At 43.0% G+C, this 17069-nt stretch overlaps 1 protein-coding gene across 1 annotated transcript in view; it reads left to right on the top strand.

Moving 5' to 3' along the window:
• The window catches only part of wdr18 (WD repeat domain 18), a 131882-nt gene that overhangs the window by 41514 nt on the left and 73299 nt on the right, over window positions 1-17069 (top strand). Inside the window, exons 5-7 of the mRNA XM_041839811.2 lie at window positions 300-443; window positions 10183-10247; window positions 11882-12006. Coding sequence (XP_041695745.1) covers window positions 300-443; window positions 10183-10247; window positions 11882-12006 — 334 coding nt within the window. The remainder of the gene's footprint in view (window positions 1-299; window positions 444-10182; window positions 10248-11881; window positions 12007-17069) is intronic.

The raw sequence follows: 17069 nt of genomic DNA, 5'->3' as shown, positions 1-17069 counted from the left end.
ACTAAATTATTTGATCTATCCAAGTCATTAAGTTGAGGTTGGAACAGAAATTTGCAGACGTTCTGCAGACTAAGATGTATTTTCGTGCCCTGCACTCTTAAACGGCCCACTCCTCTAAGACGGACAGGGTCAGACTAACAGCCCTGCAGCGTGAGCTCATACTGATAATGTGACGTTATACAGGATATTTTAAAGCTGAAGTTAAACAATGTCCACAACTCAGATCATATTAACATCTCTCTTCTCCTTTTTTTTTTTTATCTCTTTCTCTTGCTCACTGTCTCTCAAACTCTCTCTAGCTATGGGAGCTATCCTCCGGCGAGATGCTCCTGTCTGTTCTTTTTGACGTGGGCATCATGTCAGTGACCCTTGACCCCTGCGAGTACTACCTCTTCTGCGGCGGCAGTGACGGTGGTATATTTCAGGTGTCCCTCTGTAGCCAGGTAAGCTATGTTGTTTTTATCTTCTCCACCTTCGCCGTTTACCCCTGAGCTTTCATCGATTAACTTCACAACGCGTTTGAATGACAAACTGTGGGTGTCTCTTAATGGAGCATCTGTCAAGCGCAACCTTGCCCACGCGGACATGGGGTTTTTGTTTCATAACATCAAGGGTTCATCAATGGCCTCCCTGTACATTATAAATGGGTTGCCTTACCATAAATAACCAACCCATTGTGGACAGTACCCACGGAGAGAAGTGTCTGGACAGGGGTGAGCTCAGCCGGGTGACGGCAAATTGCAAAGCAGATATACAGTGGGTACAATTGGCCACAGTCTGGCGACGCACCAAGGGCAAATGACGTAACTGAGAGAAACTTTGAACTGACAGATCCATCTGTAAAACCATAGGCAGTTCATAGAACTTTGAAGACTGCAGATGAGCAGCCTGAGGCAAATAAGCACATTCATTTCAAGCCATTGAAAATAACCTTAGAACAGCATATACTGTCATCAAACCCGTTACCCGATTTTTTTATTATTTAAAAGTGAAAACTTTATTTAATTTCCACAAGTGAAGGCGGGACACTTCACCAAGTACACACAACTGACAAACGTAATAAATTCAGAACATTACAAATAAAATAATCCCCCCTCCACCTGTCAATTGCCGTCTAATACACCTTTGACTGAATTCCCTTTTGAGTTAGTCCTTGACATTTCCAGTGAAGCACCAAAATACAGTAAGCTTCGTAAGATGGGCCCTCTGATCAGCTGACAGCGCCTTGATGTGGCTCTTCAGTGCTGTCCTGGAACTTGGCTGCTAAAATGTGTTAATGAAGAGGGGAATGTGGTGCACAGGGAAGGTCAAGGCAGGTTACACTTACACAAAGCTTTGTCTAGTGGGAGATTGGGAGGGCATATCCGGAACTGTACTCTAAAGCATCCTAATGTTGGGGTCACCCCGGTTTTTCCAGCTTAAGCCACTGAGAAATACTTCTTCAGTTCAAAGGGAAAATATTAATAAAACCGAAGTCTACCATTGCCACAATTTTGTTATTCTGCACATGTATCGGGGAATTCTCTAAAGGGATTCCGCTGTTGCTTTTCCATGAACTTTCTAACAATGCACCATCCTTGTACGGGTGAATCCCCACGCCTGTTGGCCTGAAAGATGGGAGAGGTGATAGAAAGGCGGGAAAGGGGGGTACCTTGGCAAGGCCTGTGTTTGAGTGTAAATCACCTGGGGTCTTTCATGGCGATTATTGCCCGATACCGTGCCTCATGAGTGACTTCTTTGCCCCCTACGCTTCTCCTGGTTGCCCCCGTATATCACCGTTTCTATACATTCCCATGAGTGTCGTCTAGTGGGATTCTTTCTGACATCTTTTTTTCATGGAGAAAGGAGACGACATGTCAGGTTCAGAGTTATGTCTGCCAGCCCTCTGGCTAAGTGAATCTAGTCTTACTGCAACATGCTAATCAAGAGCTTCCTTCGTCTTCCTCGGCTTTGACAGAACATTAAACACAAGATGGACTTCTGTATTAGGCATGATTGATGGTTTATTTGGAGGATGGGCTCCTTTTGTGCCCCTTAAAGTCACATTTCCATGCAGAAAAATTTCTTTGTCAAGCTGCAGTGAATTAATCCACATTTTGTATGTAACCGACGCAACCAACTAGATCCGAGAAGACATGAATGGATGTGGATCAATTTGAGTTTCAAGCTTTGTCCTCTCTTCTCCTTTCTACTCGTCATGAGTTTCATGTCAGGTACCACAAAGAAACTTGTATAAAAGACTCAATTAAACATGACAGAAATTAATGTGCACTTTTTAGCACAAGAAAGGATCCCCCTCCCCTTGTTAGACCACCCCACTTCTATTTAAAACCTAATTTCCCTCATCCTGGCTCTTGCAGTTGCACGAAACTGGGTGTGAGTCACTCACTGTGCAGGCGGGTTACCCTTAGGCATCACCCACCATGATAGACACATCCTGCCTCTCTCTTTCTCTCCCACACTCCTGCAGCAAGTTCAGATGGAGTGCTTCCAAATGCTTGCTTCCATGACTTTGGAATCACTGTCTGAGTAAAGGCGGATCACTCACCACTCCATTTATGTACTCCATTTATGTATCCTTAATTAAACTCGCACATTTTGTTTTTTCAACCTCCTTACTCGATAGCTCTTTATTTTTAATTGTGAAAGCCTCCCAAAATCCATCAGCGCCACTGGAAATGTTGTGGGTGACACTTGTATGTATGGCCAAATAAGCGATATCCCAGAGGCATCAGGTTTGAGTGGAGAAAAACCTGCCTCTGTGAAAGTCATACAGATGGATGGATACAGATGGGTAACAAATAATTGTGTGTATGTGGACACCCCTTCAAATTAGTGCATTTGGCTATTTCAGCCACACCTGTTGCTGACAGGTGTAAAATCGAGCACACAGCCATGCGATCTCCATAGACAAACATTGACAGTAGAATGGCCTTACTTTAGAGTTCGGTAACTTTCAACGTGGCACCGTCATAGGATGCCACCTTTCCAACAAGTCAGTTCATCAAATTTCTGCCCTGCTAGAGCTGCCCCGGTCAACTGTAAGTGCTGTTATTGGTCTGGGGCTGTTTTTCTTGGTTCGGGCTAGGCCCCTTAGTTCCAGTGAAGGGAAATCTTAACGCTACAGCATACAATGCCATTCTAGATGATTCTGTGCTTCCAACTTTGTGTCAACAGTTTGGGGAAGGCCCTTTCCTGTTTCAGCATGACAATGCCCCCGTGCACAAAGCGAGGTCCATACAGAAAAAGGTTTGTCGAGATCGGTGTGGAAGAACTTGACTGCCCTGCACAAAGCCCTGACCTCAACCCCATCGAACACCTTTGGGATGAATTGGAACGCCGACTGCGAGCCAGGCCTAATCGCCCAACATCAGTACCTGACCTCACTAATGCTCTTGTGGCTGAATGAAAGCAAGTCCCCGCAGCAATGTTCCAACATCTAGTGGAAAGCCTTCCCAGAAGAGTGGAGGCTGTTATAGCAGCAAAGGGGGGACCAACTCCTACTGACACATGGTTATTGTTCCAGTCCTATCACTGAATATTAATACAACCAAAAAGTGAATGTTAGTCAGTAAGGGACATGGGAGCTGTTGGTGGCAGAATGATTACATGAGAATATTCACAGAAACGGTCATGTAGACTGTTCCTTTTAGTTTTTATCATTTTTTTTAGAGAACTTTGTCTACGGTACAGATTACTGCGTCTAATAGTAGCATTCTACTATTGGTCAGGGGATTCTACAACCCTTTTATGTTAACTTTTTGACATGAAAGTATCACAATAATTGCTTTGAATGTTGTAGTAGAGTGACTTGACCTCAGGAAGATTGGCTCAAAGTTATGAAATAGTAATTGATATGAAAGATAAAAGATTTCTGAGAGACAGCCTATCATTTCATTTATTCATATTTAAGAGTGTTTCATGTCTGCTGAAAAGACCTGTTGCAATTATTGAGAAAATTCCCCAAGTCAAGACCTGGTTTGGATACACAAGTTGCTCAGCTTCTTATTAATGCCTACTGACCCCTTTCACCTTGGTCCTGTATCTGGAATCATAGGTTATTAGTGTGCTAACGTTCCTCATGTATTTTATTTCAGATCCCTAATGCTTGCCTTTTAAATATTTTCAAAGCCAAGCTGCTGCTGCTCCATTGACTCGCACCCCTTTTGACTTCCAAACGCAGTCTTTAGACGCTTAATTATTTAGGCATATCATCTTCAAGATGGTTAATTAAGGTAATTGGAGAGAAAAAAGCTTTTATAGCCCTGGGTTTGAGTACAACTAAAATGTATTCTCTTTTGTTTAAAGAGAGGAACATGTTGTTTGTTAAAACAGGTGTTTGATTAAACAAAGTTTTAATGGCAAGCTCTGCGTTGTTCCTCCATAGATGCTGGAACTTGCTGGTGAGTGAAATCACAGCTTTTTAAAGCTTTTTCATTTCCTCTTCCCTCTGGATTCCCCCTAGCTCTCAAAGTATAATGATCAGTCTCATTATGCTGCCTTCTCTGTCATTCATTCTAAAGGGATTGCAGATCATCTGTTACTCATTTGGCCTTGTTGTGATTGAGAATGGATATTGTGTTGCTTTGGGCCAACTGGCTTCCATCACAAATGTTTGATATTTTTAGTTTTTTTGTATTCATTTATACATGATTTGTCAGAATCCAATAGGGTTGCTGCATATCTGAACATATTGTGGTTTATTTTTAACACAGTGAGAACTTTTTATTCAAACTACATGTACAGTGGGGGAAAAAAGTATTTAGTCAGCCACCAATTGTGCAAGTTCTCCCACTTAAAAAGATGAGAGAGGCCTGTAATTTTCATCATAGGTACACGTCAACTATGACAGACAAATTGAGGAAATAAAATCCAGAAAATCACATTGTAGGATTTTTTATGAATTTATTTGCAAATTATGGTGGAAAATAAGTATTTGGTCACCTACAAACAAGCAAGATTTCTGGCTCTCACAGACCTGTAACTTCTTCTTTAGGAGGCTCCTCTGTCCTCCACTCGTTACCTGTATTAATGGCACCTGTTTGAACTTGTTATCAGTATAAAAGACACTTGTCCACAACCTCAAACAGTCACACTCCAAACTCCACTATGGCCAAGACCAAAGAGCTGTCAAAGGACACCAGAAACAAAATTGTAGACCTGCACCAGGCTGGGAAGACTGAATCTGCAATAGGTAAGCAGCTTGGTTTGAAGAAATCAACTGTGGGAGCAATTATTAGGAAATGGAAGACATGATCACAAGAACGGTGAGCAAAAATCCCAGAATCACACGGGGGGACCTAGTGAATGACCTGCAGAGAGCTGGGACCAAAGTAACAAAGCCTACCATCAGTAACACACTACGCCGCCAGGGACTTAAATCCTGCAGTGCCAGACGTGTCCCCCTGCTTAAGCCAGTACATGTCCAGGCCCGTCTGAAGTTTGCTAGAGTGCATTTGGATGATCCAGAAGAGGATTGGGAGAATGTCATATGGTCAGATGAAACCAAAATAGAACTTTTTGGTAAAAACTCAACTCGTCGTGTTTGGAGGACAAAGAATGCTGAGTTGCATCCAAAGAACACCATACCTACTGTGAAGCATGGGGGTGGAAATATCATGCTTTGGGGCTGTTTTTCTGCAAAGGGACCAGGACGACTGATCCGTGTAAAGGAAAGAATGAATGGGGCCATGTATCGTGAGATTATGAGTGAAAACCTCCTTCCATCAGCAAGGGCATTGAAGATGAAACGTGGCTGGGTCTTTCAGCATGACAATGATCCCAAACACACCGCCCGGGCAACGAAGGAGTGGCTTCGTAAGAAGCATTTCAAGGTCCTGGAGTGGCCTAGCCAGTCTCCAGATCTCAACCCCATAGAAAATCTTTGGAGGGAGTTGAAAGTCTGTGTTGCCCAGCGACAGCCCCAAAACATCACTGCTCTAGAGGAGATCTGCATGGAGGAATGGGCCAAAATACCAGCAACAGTGTGTGAAAACCTTGTGAAGACTTACAGAAAACGTTTGACCTGTGTCATTGCCAACAAAGGGTATATAACAAAGTATTGAGAAACTTTTGTTATTGACTAAATACTTATTTTCCACCATAATTTGCAAATAAATTCATTAAAATCCTACAATGTGATTATCTGGATTTTTTTTCCTCATTTTGTCTGTCATAGTTGACGTGTACCTATGATGAAAATTACAGGCCTCTCTCAACTTTTTAAGTGGGAGAACATGCACAATTGGTGGCTGACTAAATACTTTTTTCCCCCACTGTATACTGTATTTGGACCTTGCACCAACCCCATAAGTTAACCATAATTTCCCTACACCAACAACCACATTTTCGTTTCCATCTCATGATTCAGCTTAAACATTTTCTGAGTATAATATCGAAACTCTGCCATCTCTACAGTCAGTATCCAAAAGGCATTAACGCTGCACTAGCACGTCTTTCTGCTCCCCTAATTGTGCTGTTTACCCGATTTGGAGAGGGTTATTCATTTCCTAAACAGCTTAACACTGAATGTTCCCGTGGATCATTGTTTAATAAAGGGGATTTCATACCGTAGCTGGGCAGAAGTTTCTATGTGATGAGTGTTTCAATGCATGGTGGGCATTAACTCTGCCAGTGGGGATACGAGCTTTGCATTCAGAGAGAGCTGCGTTTGTTGTGCTGTTTGGTTCCCCCCTTGTTTAAATTGTTCAGCAGGAGATGAGACCGTGAGCCCAGAATTGTCACATTTGGATAAATAGGCCTAGTGACAGACAGAAAATCTGATCATTCCCTTCCCCGAGGCGGCAGCAGCAGCAGCAGCTAGCTGTTTCCTTTTACTGCAGTGTGAAGGTTTAGAAATGTAATCCTGCCAATACGTTTTTGCCATAGAAAATACAATTTTCTTGCTAAATGGTTCCGAACATCCCTCACTGATTTAAGCACTTGATTTTAACATTAACAGGCTAATGTTAGAAGAAAAATAATCTGTCCTTCATCGTGGTGAATTACTATTTTATCACTCCACCTCCAACATTTTAGTTAATGTAGTAGTGTGAAATGAGACATGAGGCTTCCCTCAAACCTTCCCTTGATGATTAGCATTTCAGTCATCTGGCCATTTGTACAGCTGAATATCCAGCCCAAGCCAGGCTTGTACACAAACAGATATAATTAATAGCTATGACTTCAACTAAATCCCTTTCAAGTCCACTTGTCATGTTTAATTGAGTACTTTCAAGACAGGCAGTATAGGCGTGATGTAATGATTAGTCTGTCATAGTAAAATCCAGCAGTGTCCAGTCCTCCCTCCCTCCCTTGCATGTCTGATGCAACCCCATCCCTAATTAATGCAATTAAGTAAATCGATCAAACCATTTAGAGGCTGGAGAGTGCCAAAAATTCCCTGCCAACTTAATAGAGGAGAGAGAGGAACATGTAAAAAATCGTATTAAATTTGTCACATGCTTTGTAAACAATAGATGTGGACTAACAGTGAAATTCTTACTTACGGGCCCTTCCCAAGATTGCAGAGAAAGAAAATTGAGAAATAATAGAAAAGTAAAACACGTAATAATAGATACACAATGAGTAACAATAACTTGGCTATATACAAGGGGTATCAGTACCGAGTCGATGCGCAGGGGTACGAGTTAATTGAGGTAGCTATGTGTATATATATAACTAGAAATAAAGTGACATAGTAATCAGTAGCAGCAGCGTATGTGATGAGTCAAAAAAGTTAGTGCAAAAAGGGTCAATGCAGATAGTCCGGGTAACTATTAAACTAACTACAGTGCCTCGCTAAAGTATTCACCCCCCCTAGACGTTTTTCCTATTTTGTTGCATTACAACCTGTAATTTTAATTGATTTTTATTTGGATTTCATGTAATGAACATACAAAAAATAGTCCAAATTGGTGAAGTGAAATGAAAAATAAATAAATAACGGAAAAGTGGTGCGTGCATATGTATTCACCCCCTTTGCTATGAAGCCCCTAAATAAGAACAGGTGGACTTTATTTAAGTGTCACATGATCTGTCACATGATCTCAGTACATATTCACCTGTTCTGAAAAGCCCCAGAGTCTGCAACACCACTAAGCAAGGGGCACCACCAAGCAAGCGGCAACATGAAGACCAAGGAGCTCTCCAAACAGGTCAGGGACAAAGTTGTGGAGAAGTACAGATCAGGGTTGGGTTATAAACAAATATCAGAAACTTTGAACATCCCATGGAGCACCATTAAATGAAAGAATATGGCACCACAACACACCTGCCAAGAGAGGGCCGCCCACCAAAATTCACGGACCAGGCAAGGAGGGCATTAATCAGAGAGGCAACAAAGAGACCAAAGATAACCCTGAATGAGCTGCAAAGCTCCACAGCGTAGATTGAAGAATGGCCAGAAAAAAAGCCATTGCTAAAGAAAAGAATAAGCAAACACGTTTGGTGTTCGCCAAAAGTCATGTGGGAGACTCCCCAAACATATGGAAGAAGGTACTTTGGTCAGATGAGACTAATATTGAGCTTTTTGGCCATCAAGGAAAACGCTATGTCTGGCGCAAACCCAACACCTCTCATCACCCCGAGAACACCAATGTTTTTCATCGGCAGGGACTGGGAAACTGGTCAGAATTGAAGGAATGATGGATGGTGCTAAATACAGGGAAATTCTTGAGGGAAACCTGTTTCAGTCTTCCAGAGATTTGAGACTGGGACGGAGGTTCACCTTCCAGCAGGACAATGACCCTAAGCATACTGCTAAAGCAACACTCGAGTGGTTTAAGGGGAAACATTTAAATGTCTTGGAATGGCCAATCCAATTGAGAATTTGTGGTATGACTTAAAGTTTGCTGTACGCCAGCGGAACCCATCCAACTTGAAGGAGCTGGAGCAGTTTTGCCTTGAAGAATGGGCAAAAATCCCAGTGGCTGGATGTGCCAAGCTTATAGAGACATACCCCAAGAGACTTGCAGCTGTAATTGCTGCAAAAGGTGACTCTACAAAGTATTGACTTTGGGGGGGGGGTGAATAGTTATGCACGCTCAAGTATTTCTTGTTTTTTCACCCCCAAAAATATTTTGCATCTTTAAAGTGGTAGGCATGTTGTGTAAATCAAATGATACAAACCCCCCAAAATCAGGTTGTAAGGCAACAAAATAGGAAAAATGCCAAGGGGGGTGAATACTTTTGCAAGCCACTGTATTTAGCAGTCTTATGGCTTGGGGGGTAGAAGCTGTTCAGGGTCCTGTTGGTTCCAGGCTTGGTGCATCGGTACCTCTTGCCATGCGATAGCAGAGAGAACAGTCTATGACTTGGGTGGCTGTAGTGTTTGACAATTTTTAGGGCCTTCCTCTGACACCGCCTGGTATAGAGGTCCACCCTTGGTAGCGACTTGCGGTCGGAGGCCAAGCAGTTGCCACACCAAGCAGTGATGCAGCCAGTCAAGATGCTCTCGATGGTGCAGCTGTAGAAATTTTTGAGGACCACATTTTTTCTGCCTCCTGCCGGAGAAGAAGCATTCAGGACGGTGTTGGTGTGTTTGGACCTTAATAGATCCTTAGTGATGTGGACACCGAGGAACTTGAAGCTCTCGACCCATTCCAGTACACCGTCGATGTAAATGGGGGCGTTTGGCCCTCCCTTTCATGTAGTCCACAATCAGCTCATTTGTCTTGCTTACGTTGAGAGAGGTTGTTGCCCTGGCACCACACTGCCAGGTCTCTGACGACCTCCCTATAGGCTGTCTCATCATCGTCGGTGATCAGGCCTACCACCGTTGTGTTGTCGGAAAACTTAATGATGGTGTTGGAGCCATGCAGTCGTAGGTGAACAGGGAGTACAGGAAGGGACTAAGCACGCACACCTGAGGGGTCCCCATGTTGAGGGTCAGCGTGGCGGATGAGTTGTTGCCTACCCTTACCACCTGGGGGTGTCCAGTCAGGAAGTCCACGATACAGTTACAGAGGGAGGTGTTCAGTCCCAGGGTCCTTAGCTTAATGATGAGCTTGAAGGGCACTATGGTGTTGAACACTGAGCTGTAGTCAATGAACAGCATTCTCACGTGCCTACGTAAGTGTACCTGAGGCGCAAGCTCATTAGCTGTGGGTATGAAAAAAAACTGTGTGATGATTGCATACTCTGATGAACTTTTGTTGACTTTTTTCTTCTTCTGATCTGCAGAGCTTAAGTCGGGATAAGACGTTCCAGTCGGACAACGAGGGCAACCAGGTTTTCAAAGGACATAGGTGGGTTGCCTTCAAGGTCTCGTCTATGTAATATACACTGTGTGTAGAAAAATATTAGGAACACCTGCTCTTTCCATGACATAGACTGACCAGGTGAATCCAGGTGAAAGCTATGATCCCTTATTGATGTCACCTGTTCAATCCACTTCAATCAGTATAGATGAAGGGGAGGAGACAGGTTAAAGAAGGATTTTTAAGCCTTGAGACAATTGAGACATGGATTGTTTATGTGTGCCATTCAGAGGGTGAATGAGCAAGACAAAATATTTAAGTGCCTTTGAACGGGGTATGGTAGTAGGTGCCAAGGGCACCGGTTTGAGTTTGTCAAGAACTCCAACGCTGCTGGGTTTTTCATGCTCAACAGTTTCCCGTGTGTATCAGGCCAGTGGTCGAAAACGGGTCATTGATGAAAGTACAAAGGAGGCTGACACGAATTGTGCATAGCAACAGACGTACTACAGTTAATCAACTGACAGACAGTCCAGTACAACATTGGTGCCCAAAGACCCATAAAATAATGCACAACTCATTGTACCTTGACACGAATGGGGTATGGCAGCCGACAACCTAAGAGTTCTACTTCTTTCAGCAAAAATCAAGAAACTGCGGTTGCAGTGGGCTAAGGAACGAAGACACTAGAGAATTGAAAAAACATTGCCTGGTCTGATGAATCCTGGTTCCTGCTGTTTCATGCTGATGGGAGGACTAGGGTATGGAGAAAACCCACTATCCTGGCGTTGCAAGCGTCATGCTCTACCAACTGAGCTACAGGTCTCCTCTGTCTCTTTATCATAGGCCAGCTAGAGTGCAGACCCACATCCTCTGTGACACGGGGGGTGGTGGGGTGGAGAAAGGAATGGTTCAGGATGAGGGGCTTTGATGCTTTAACAGCTGTGTGGTGACTGACAGGGGTTGTTTCATGTGGCGTTAATACCCCACGGTATCCTTGTAGAATCTTTGTGCCGAACCAGGTCCCAGTAGCCAGAGAAGTTCAGGCGTCCTAATCTCTCACACCATATGGTATCTGGGACTGCCAAGGTGCATGCCACCACCATACTGATGGGAGAGGCACACAGAACCAGACTAGAGTGGCTTTTTGTAGCTGCAGAGCAGGGGGCAGAAGGAGCGTACACTATCTGAATTTTTCCCCTTCACTCATTTGGTACTGAAAACGTCTCTGTTTTGTTACGATTCCTGGAAGGCACATACATGGTAATTAGGTTTCCTGTAATGTGTGAACAGAAACAAGCAAGATAACAACGTTCAAACGCTGCTGTAAGAAAACAGGCTTAGGAAGGAAAGTGTTACATATTTTTTTTCCAGCAATGACCTTTGGCCTCCCTTGTGATGTGACTGTAGATGCATGAATATGTACTCCGGTGATTTGTAAGGAAACTTACAATGTCATTTAAGAAATCAGAACAGTTTAGTTTAGAACTTGTGAAAGTAAAAATGGAATCTGATATAATATACTTGCTGAAATTGAGATTTTGTGTGACTAGATTACTTTCATTATTTACTTAGGTAATAAAGGAAAAGCTGAGACATGAATGTTGATCCCCAAACATTTGATGTTTGAGAACCCTATTTTATTAGCTAAGTGGTGATCTCCCTTTGCACTCATCCCTCCACAGGAACCTAGTGACCTGTCTGTCTGTGTCTATGGACGGCACTCTCCTCCTCTCGGGCTCCCACGACGAGACCATACGACTGTGGGACATCCAGAGCAAGCAGAGCATCCGCAGCATCAACCACAAAGGTAAGCTTGAATCACCCCTCGCCTCACCAAACCCAAGTCTCACCTCAGTGGCCCAAACCCATCTCTTCAGTTCAGCAGCTAACATAGCAAATGCCTCGCTGAGACATTGATTTCTCCCAGAACACCCTGAGTCATACATCACCCTGCCCCCGAACCGTGTTAGAAAACCCTTCCATACTTGCTCTTCCTTGAGGTCATGGAGTGTGTGGTTTGACATGCATGCCTTTTGGCCTGTATACTCCAGGTGCAATTTTTTTTGCTCTCTGTCTCTGTTACGGTTGTTGTTTCCAGTGAAGTGATCAGTTGACTGGGTGCCAACAGCAGACGCCAAACTTGATGCCCGCCTTGCGCTGGGCTTTCGGTTCAGCGTAGGTTGGTTTGTAATGGCAAGCTGATGCGTTTATTTACATTTGCTCTTCATGTTAGTTTGTGTATCAGATATACACTGAGTGTACAAAACATTAAGACATAGACTGATAAATGAATCCAGGTGAAAGCTATGATCCCTTATTGATGTCACTTGTTAAATCCACTTCAATCAGTGTAAATGAAGGGGAAGAGGGATTGTTAAGCCTTGAGACAATTGAGACATGGGTTGTTTATGTGTGCTATTCAGAGGGTGAATGGGCAAGACAAAATATTTACTTTAAGTGCCTTTGAACGGGGTATTGTAGTAGGTGCCGGTGGACCGGTTTGAGTGCGTCAAAAACTGCAACGCTGCTGGGTTTTTCACACTCAACAGTTTCCTGTGTGTATCAAGAATGGTTCACCACCCATAGGAAGGTTTTCGTAATGTTTGGTATACTCAGTGTACGTATCCAAGGCAGGTTAGAAGTATGAATATGTTTTTTAAACAATAATAACTAACATATTGAAAATATAATTGCTGCTGTCGAAAGTGCCAATGCAAGAAGTATCATTGATCATTTTCTGAAAATATTGTTATCGGTTCATTGTAAGTAAGATAGAGTTAATAACTATAAGGTAGCTGAGCTCTCAAAATAGAGTTGTTCCTATCACATTGACGCATCTGTCACCTTTCCATGGGCCACAGCACCAACTCAGTGCGACAGAGTCCCTTTCGTTAAGTGCTTTTAGAGAACTGAGATTTGATTGCATCACTGGGCAGGTTGCGAACTCATTTTGTTTTAATAGGATGTTTCTGTTGTTTATTCAGCCACTGTGACTGGTTAGCTGTCTATTAGTTTTGGCCGGATGGAGGAAGTAATGATGTTCAGCAGCACTTGTATTGAAATGCCTTCTGGCTATGGGAGAAGTAAGCATCGCACCATGGCCTTGCCAGACCTTTTGGGACACTGCAATCTTGCTTTCAGGGTTAGAGCTTGGTGTTGTTTACCCCTGTCAAGTTTTTAGGGTCTTTATAAGGCCTCCGCAGTAGGCTTGGGCAGTATCCAGATTGTCGTACCTTCATACCAACCTTGTGCCATACTGGTATATTCGGTAACATGGCTAACTAGCTACTAAAGATAGCTAACTAGCCACTAAATTAGCAAAACTGCAGAGCATTTAGAACATTTTAGACTGTTAACTTAATAGTTATAAGATATCTAGCTGGCAAACATTTAGTTGTGAATTCTATACTGTAACTAGATCACCTGGCACATGCTGCACAACAGTGAGTGACTCACAAGGCTCTGGTCTCTAGTAGTTGTGTGTAAATAAACACCATGTGACTGGGGAATACCAGTAAGCTTCATAATGAAAAATGATGTGTAAAATGAACGCCATCTTCTTTATCTCCTAACATATTGCACAAGTTGACTGCAGGTATTTACTTAAAAAGTAGCTACAAATATTCACATTTATTTAAGAAACTTCAAATAAATAGTTTCAATGGTATTAATGGTATTAAAAAACCATCCCGTGGCTATTTCCAAATACCCCAGTATATGGTATACTGCCCAAGCCTAGTCTGCAATCATCTGACTTTCTAAAGAGAAGGCTGAGAGGGTCATACTGGGTCTTGACCAACGGTTTACTTTACAGGGTTTATTTATTACACACACAAAAACACACATTTCACTCACACAGCCGGAAATGCACACTCCCCACTGCTGACCACCGTCTGCAAAGCCTCCGAGCTGATCAACATTGCTCTGCCACTGAAACGATTGGGCTGTCAGAAAACACCTCTGTCTCGGTGGCCTATTTTCAGGCAGTACATTCTTCACTGAAAAGCTCTTCAAGCAATATGTCAAGTCAAGAAGCAGCAGGCGAGTATTGGAATGTGAGAATGAAAGTAATGAATTGGGCTTTAGCCCACCATTGTTGTGAGGGTGTTCAATACAGGCCTCGCTATTAAACGACAGGAGTTTATTTGTCAAGGGATAATGCACTGCTTCTGTGCTTCACACTGTCCCCCCAGTTGAATTAATAAGAAGACAAAATCATGTATTTTAAGTAGTAGTAAGCTAACATTGTTATAGTTTATGTTGCTTCAAAAGTTTTACCACTAAGATTATAATGGATACATATTTTTGTTGTTGATGTGGACTGTCTCTGGCAGTGTTGGTCCAACACTGATCAATGGCGAAGCCATAATTAGATGACAACGTTAAACAACCCTTTTCTTTTTTGTCATTTGTTATGCGGTTCTTCAGTCATATCACTCCATGATTAAATATTACAATGTAAACTTCATGGAAATTAATCTTTAATGACATCATCAAATTGTGACAATAATTTGACCATTCAACAACCCAGTAGCAAAACAAGAAAGAAAACCACACACTTTAGACTATGGTCTATTTGCATCCAGTAAATAAATAGCCCGTAATATATACCTGCACCAGTCAACTATGAACTGTGAACACAACCGCCAGGCCCAAATGTATAGATGGATGTCAACTCTGTGTCTCCCTTGACTGTGTCTATGCTCCGTGGGCTGCATTATATCTCAGAGGCTCTCAACCTGTCTCCAGCCATCTTCCTAGCCCCAGCCCCCACCTTGTCTTCCACAAGGAGCAGCAGAGAGGGTAAGTTCAGCCCTCCACATCCACAGTAAATCTCCCGAGCTCTAGCCTGGTTTCCCCAACTCTGTTCTGAGAGAGCAAAGGCGGATATTGGCCCTCTCTGAAGGCAATTAGAAAAACCTTTCACAGCCCCGTCGCTCTCCCTAATTCTATCCATCTTCACTAAGCTCTGCAGCTCGCCCGGCACAAATCAGAAGAGTAGTGGCGGAAAATCTGAGCCGCTCACAAGCGACCGGAATTTTTGGGAATGGTGGCTTTGGAAATTAGGTGTATGGTCAATGTCTGTAAAACTAACTTCCGTTGAAGTTATTTAGCATTTGGCTTATTTGAGAGATCATATCAGTCCCTGATCAAAGTTTTTTAGTCTGTGATGGTGGCACCATTGGGTGGAAAATATAGACTTGGTATGAGTGGTCAAAGGACAGAATGTAGGCTACCATTGCTCATTATAATCTCCTGGCCTATACAGAGTGCAGTATGGTATCTTTAAACTGATTTACACCATACCTAGCAGGGGAAATAAGGAAAGGGCCAAATGGTTAGACCTGTTTGTAAGCGAGGGGATGAAAATCATTAATCTACTTGTGAGAGATAATTACTTACTTCCTAGGTTCTTAACCCTGTTTATAAATGTTAAATCAGAACGAAAGCTTGAGGCGAAGGGTCTCCATGTAGGACTTGGCCTAGAAATCTGACTCTCATTACTACTTTTTTCACATCTCATGAATAATAAGGGAACTTGTATAGCACACATGAACACACACGAACACACACACCACTACCATCCTCACCACCACAGACAGACAGGTGGTCGTGACTGGCATTCTCTGCATCGTAATTAACAAAATCCAACGTCTGTTGCTATGCGTCCAAGGTGAACCGTTGATTGAGACCGTATTTAGACTTCAAACGACCCCCTTCCCACTGCTGTCTGCACTGCTCCTCCTGCATGGATTAAACTGCCAACTTCACTAATCCTTAGTGTCTCTGTGAGCTCAGTATTTCTGGCCTGCTGTTGTCTCTGACGAATATCTGTTATTCCTTCTGCAACCACCATTGATCAAGAAAGGAGTGGGCTGGTGAAGTGGTGAACCGGACAGACTTGGAGACCTCAAGGGGTTGGACAAGAATAGCCTACCGATGTTACGATGTGCGTCGTATTAGTACATTTTTGTATCTTATTCTTAGTCCATTATGGTATCCAAGTGAGTTTTGGGTCTGTTTGGAAGCTCTTTGACAATATTTTGTCATCAACACTGAGTAATTATATGATTCACAAGTCACATTGTTTTAACCTTTTTGGGGGAGGGACAGACTCTACAAACTGTAGGCACTGCTGCTGCAAATGTCACTTTGCAGTTCTGAAACACTACTGCTGCTGAAAGGTGAAGAGCACAGTAACATTGTGGCGTGCATCGAGACATCGGTGTTAACAAAGCCAAGAGAGTGATATCCTTTACTCATGGCAGTCCAAACAAATGGCCTCAAGTTATGGGCTGTTTATTTTAAAACTTCTAGAAAACATTCTGGAGCTCCAGATCAGATGCCATATAAATTAGGATCTACCTCAACTGCCCAACAATGGCTCTAGGGTAGAAAACTAGAGTGACTGCTAGTGTGCATTAACAAGGTCTTTTGGCCAAGGACCTGTAGAGAAAAGCAGTGCTGTATACCTCTCACATCCCCCTGCCACTTTGCCACAGACGGCCTTGGCATAATCTGCTGCACTTTCCTTCTCAGCTCTTGTTGTGTGCCGCTTAAAGAGTGATTGAGACTGGCACCTCAAAAGTGTGCCAAAGGGGGACATCCCGCATAGAAGTGGACAAGAGCCTTGTGTCAAAGTCAGTGGCTGGCAGTAGACTGCCCTAAACCATTACTGTACACTGAGCACTAACTCAGCCACCATTTGACCTGGCATTACAATGAGGACACCCCAAAGTTTATTGGCACAAGTTTACATGGTTATGAAAGGAATTCTTCTCTTACTGCATGGTTTGTATCAGGAAACACAAAATATCTCCTTTAACCAAAGAGTTAAAATCATGTTTCCTGAGAAGTGAAATGGATAGT

Source organism: Coregonus clupeaformis, chromosome 20, assembly GCF_020615455.1.
Source record: "Coregonus clupeaformis isolate EN_2021a chromosome 20, ASM2061545v1, whole genome shotgun sequence".
Classification (NCBI taxonomy): Eukaryota; Metazoa; Chordata; class Actinopteri; order Salmoniformes; family Salmonidae; genus Coregonus; species Coregonus clupeaformis.
The sequence above is the reverse complement of the archived record's forward strand: the minus strand, read 5'-3'. Positions and strand labels throughout refer to the sequence as shown.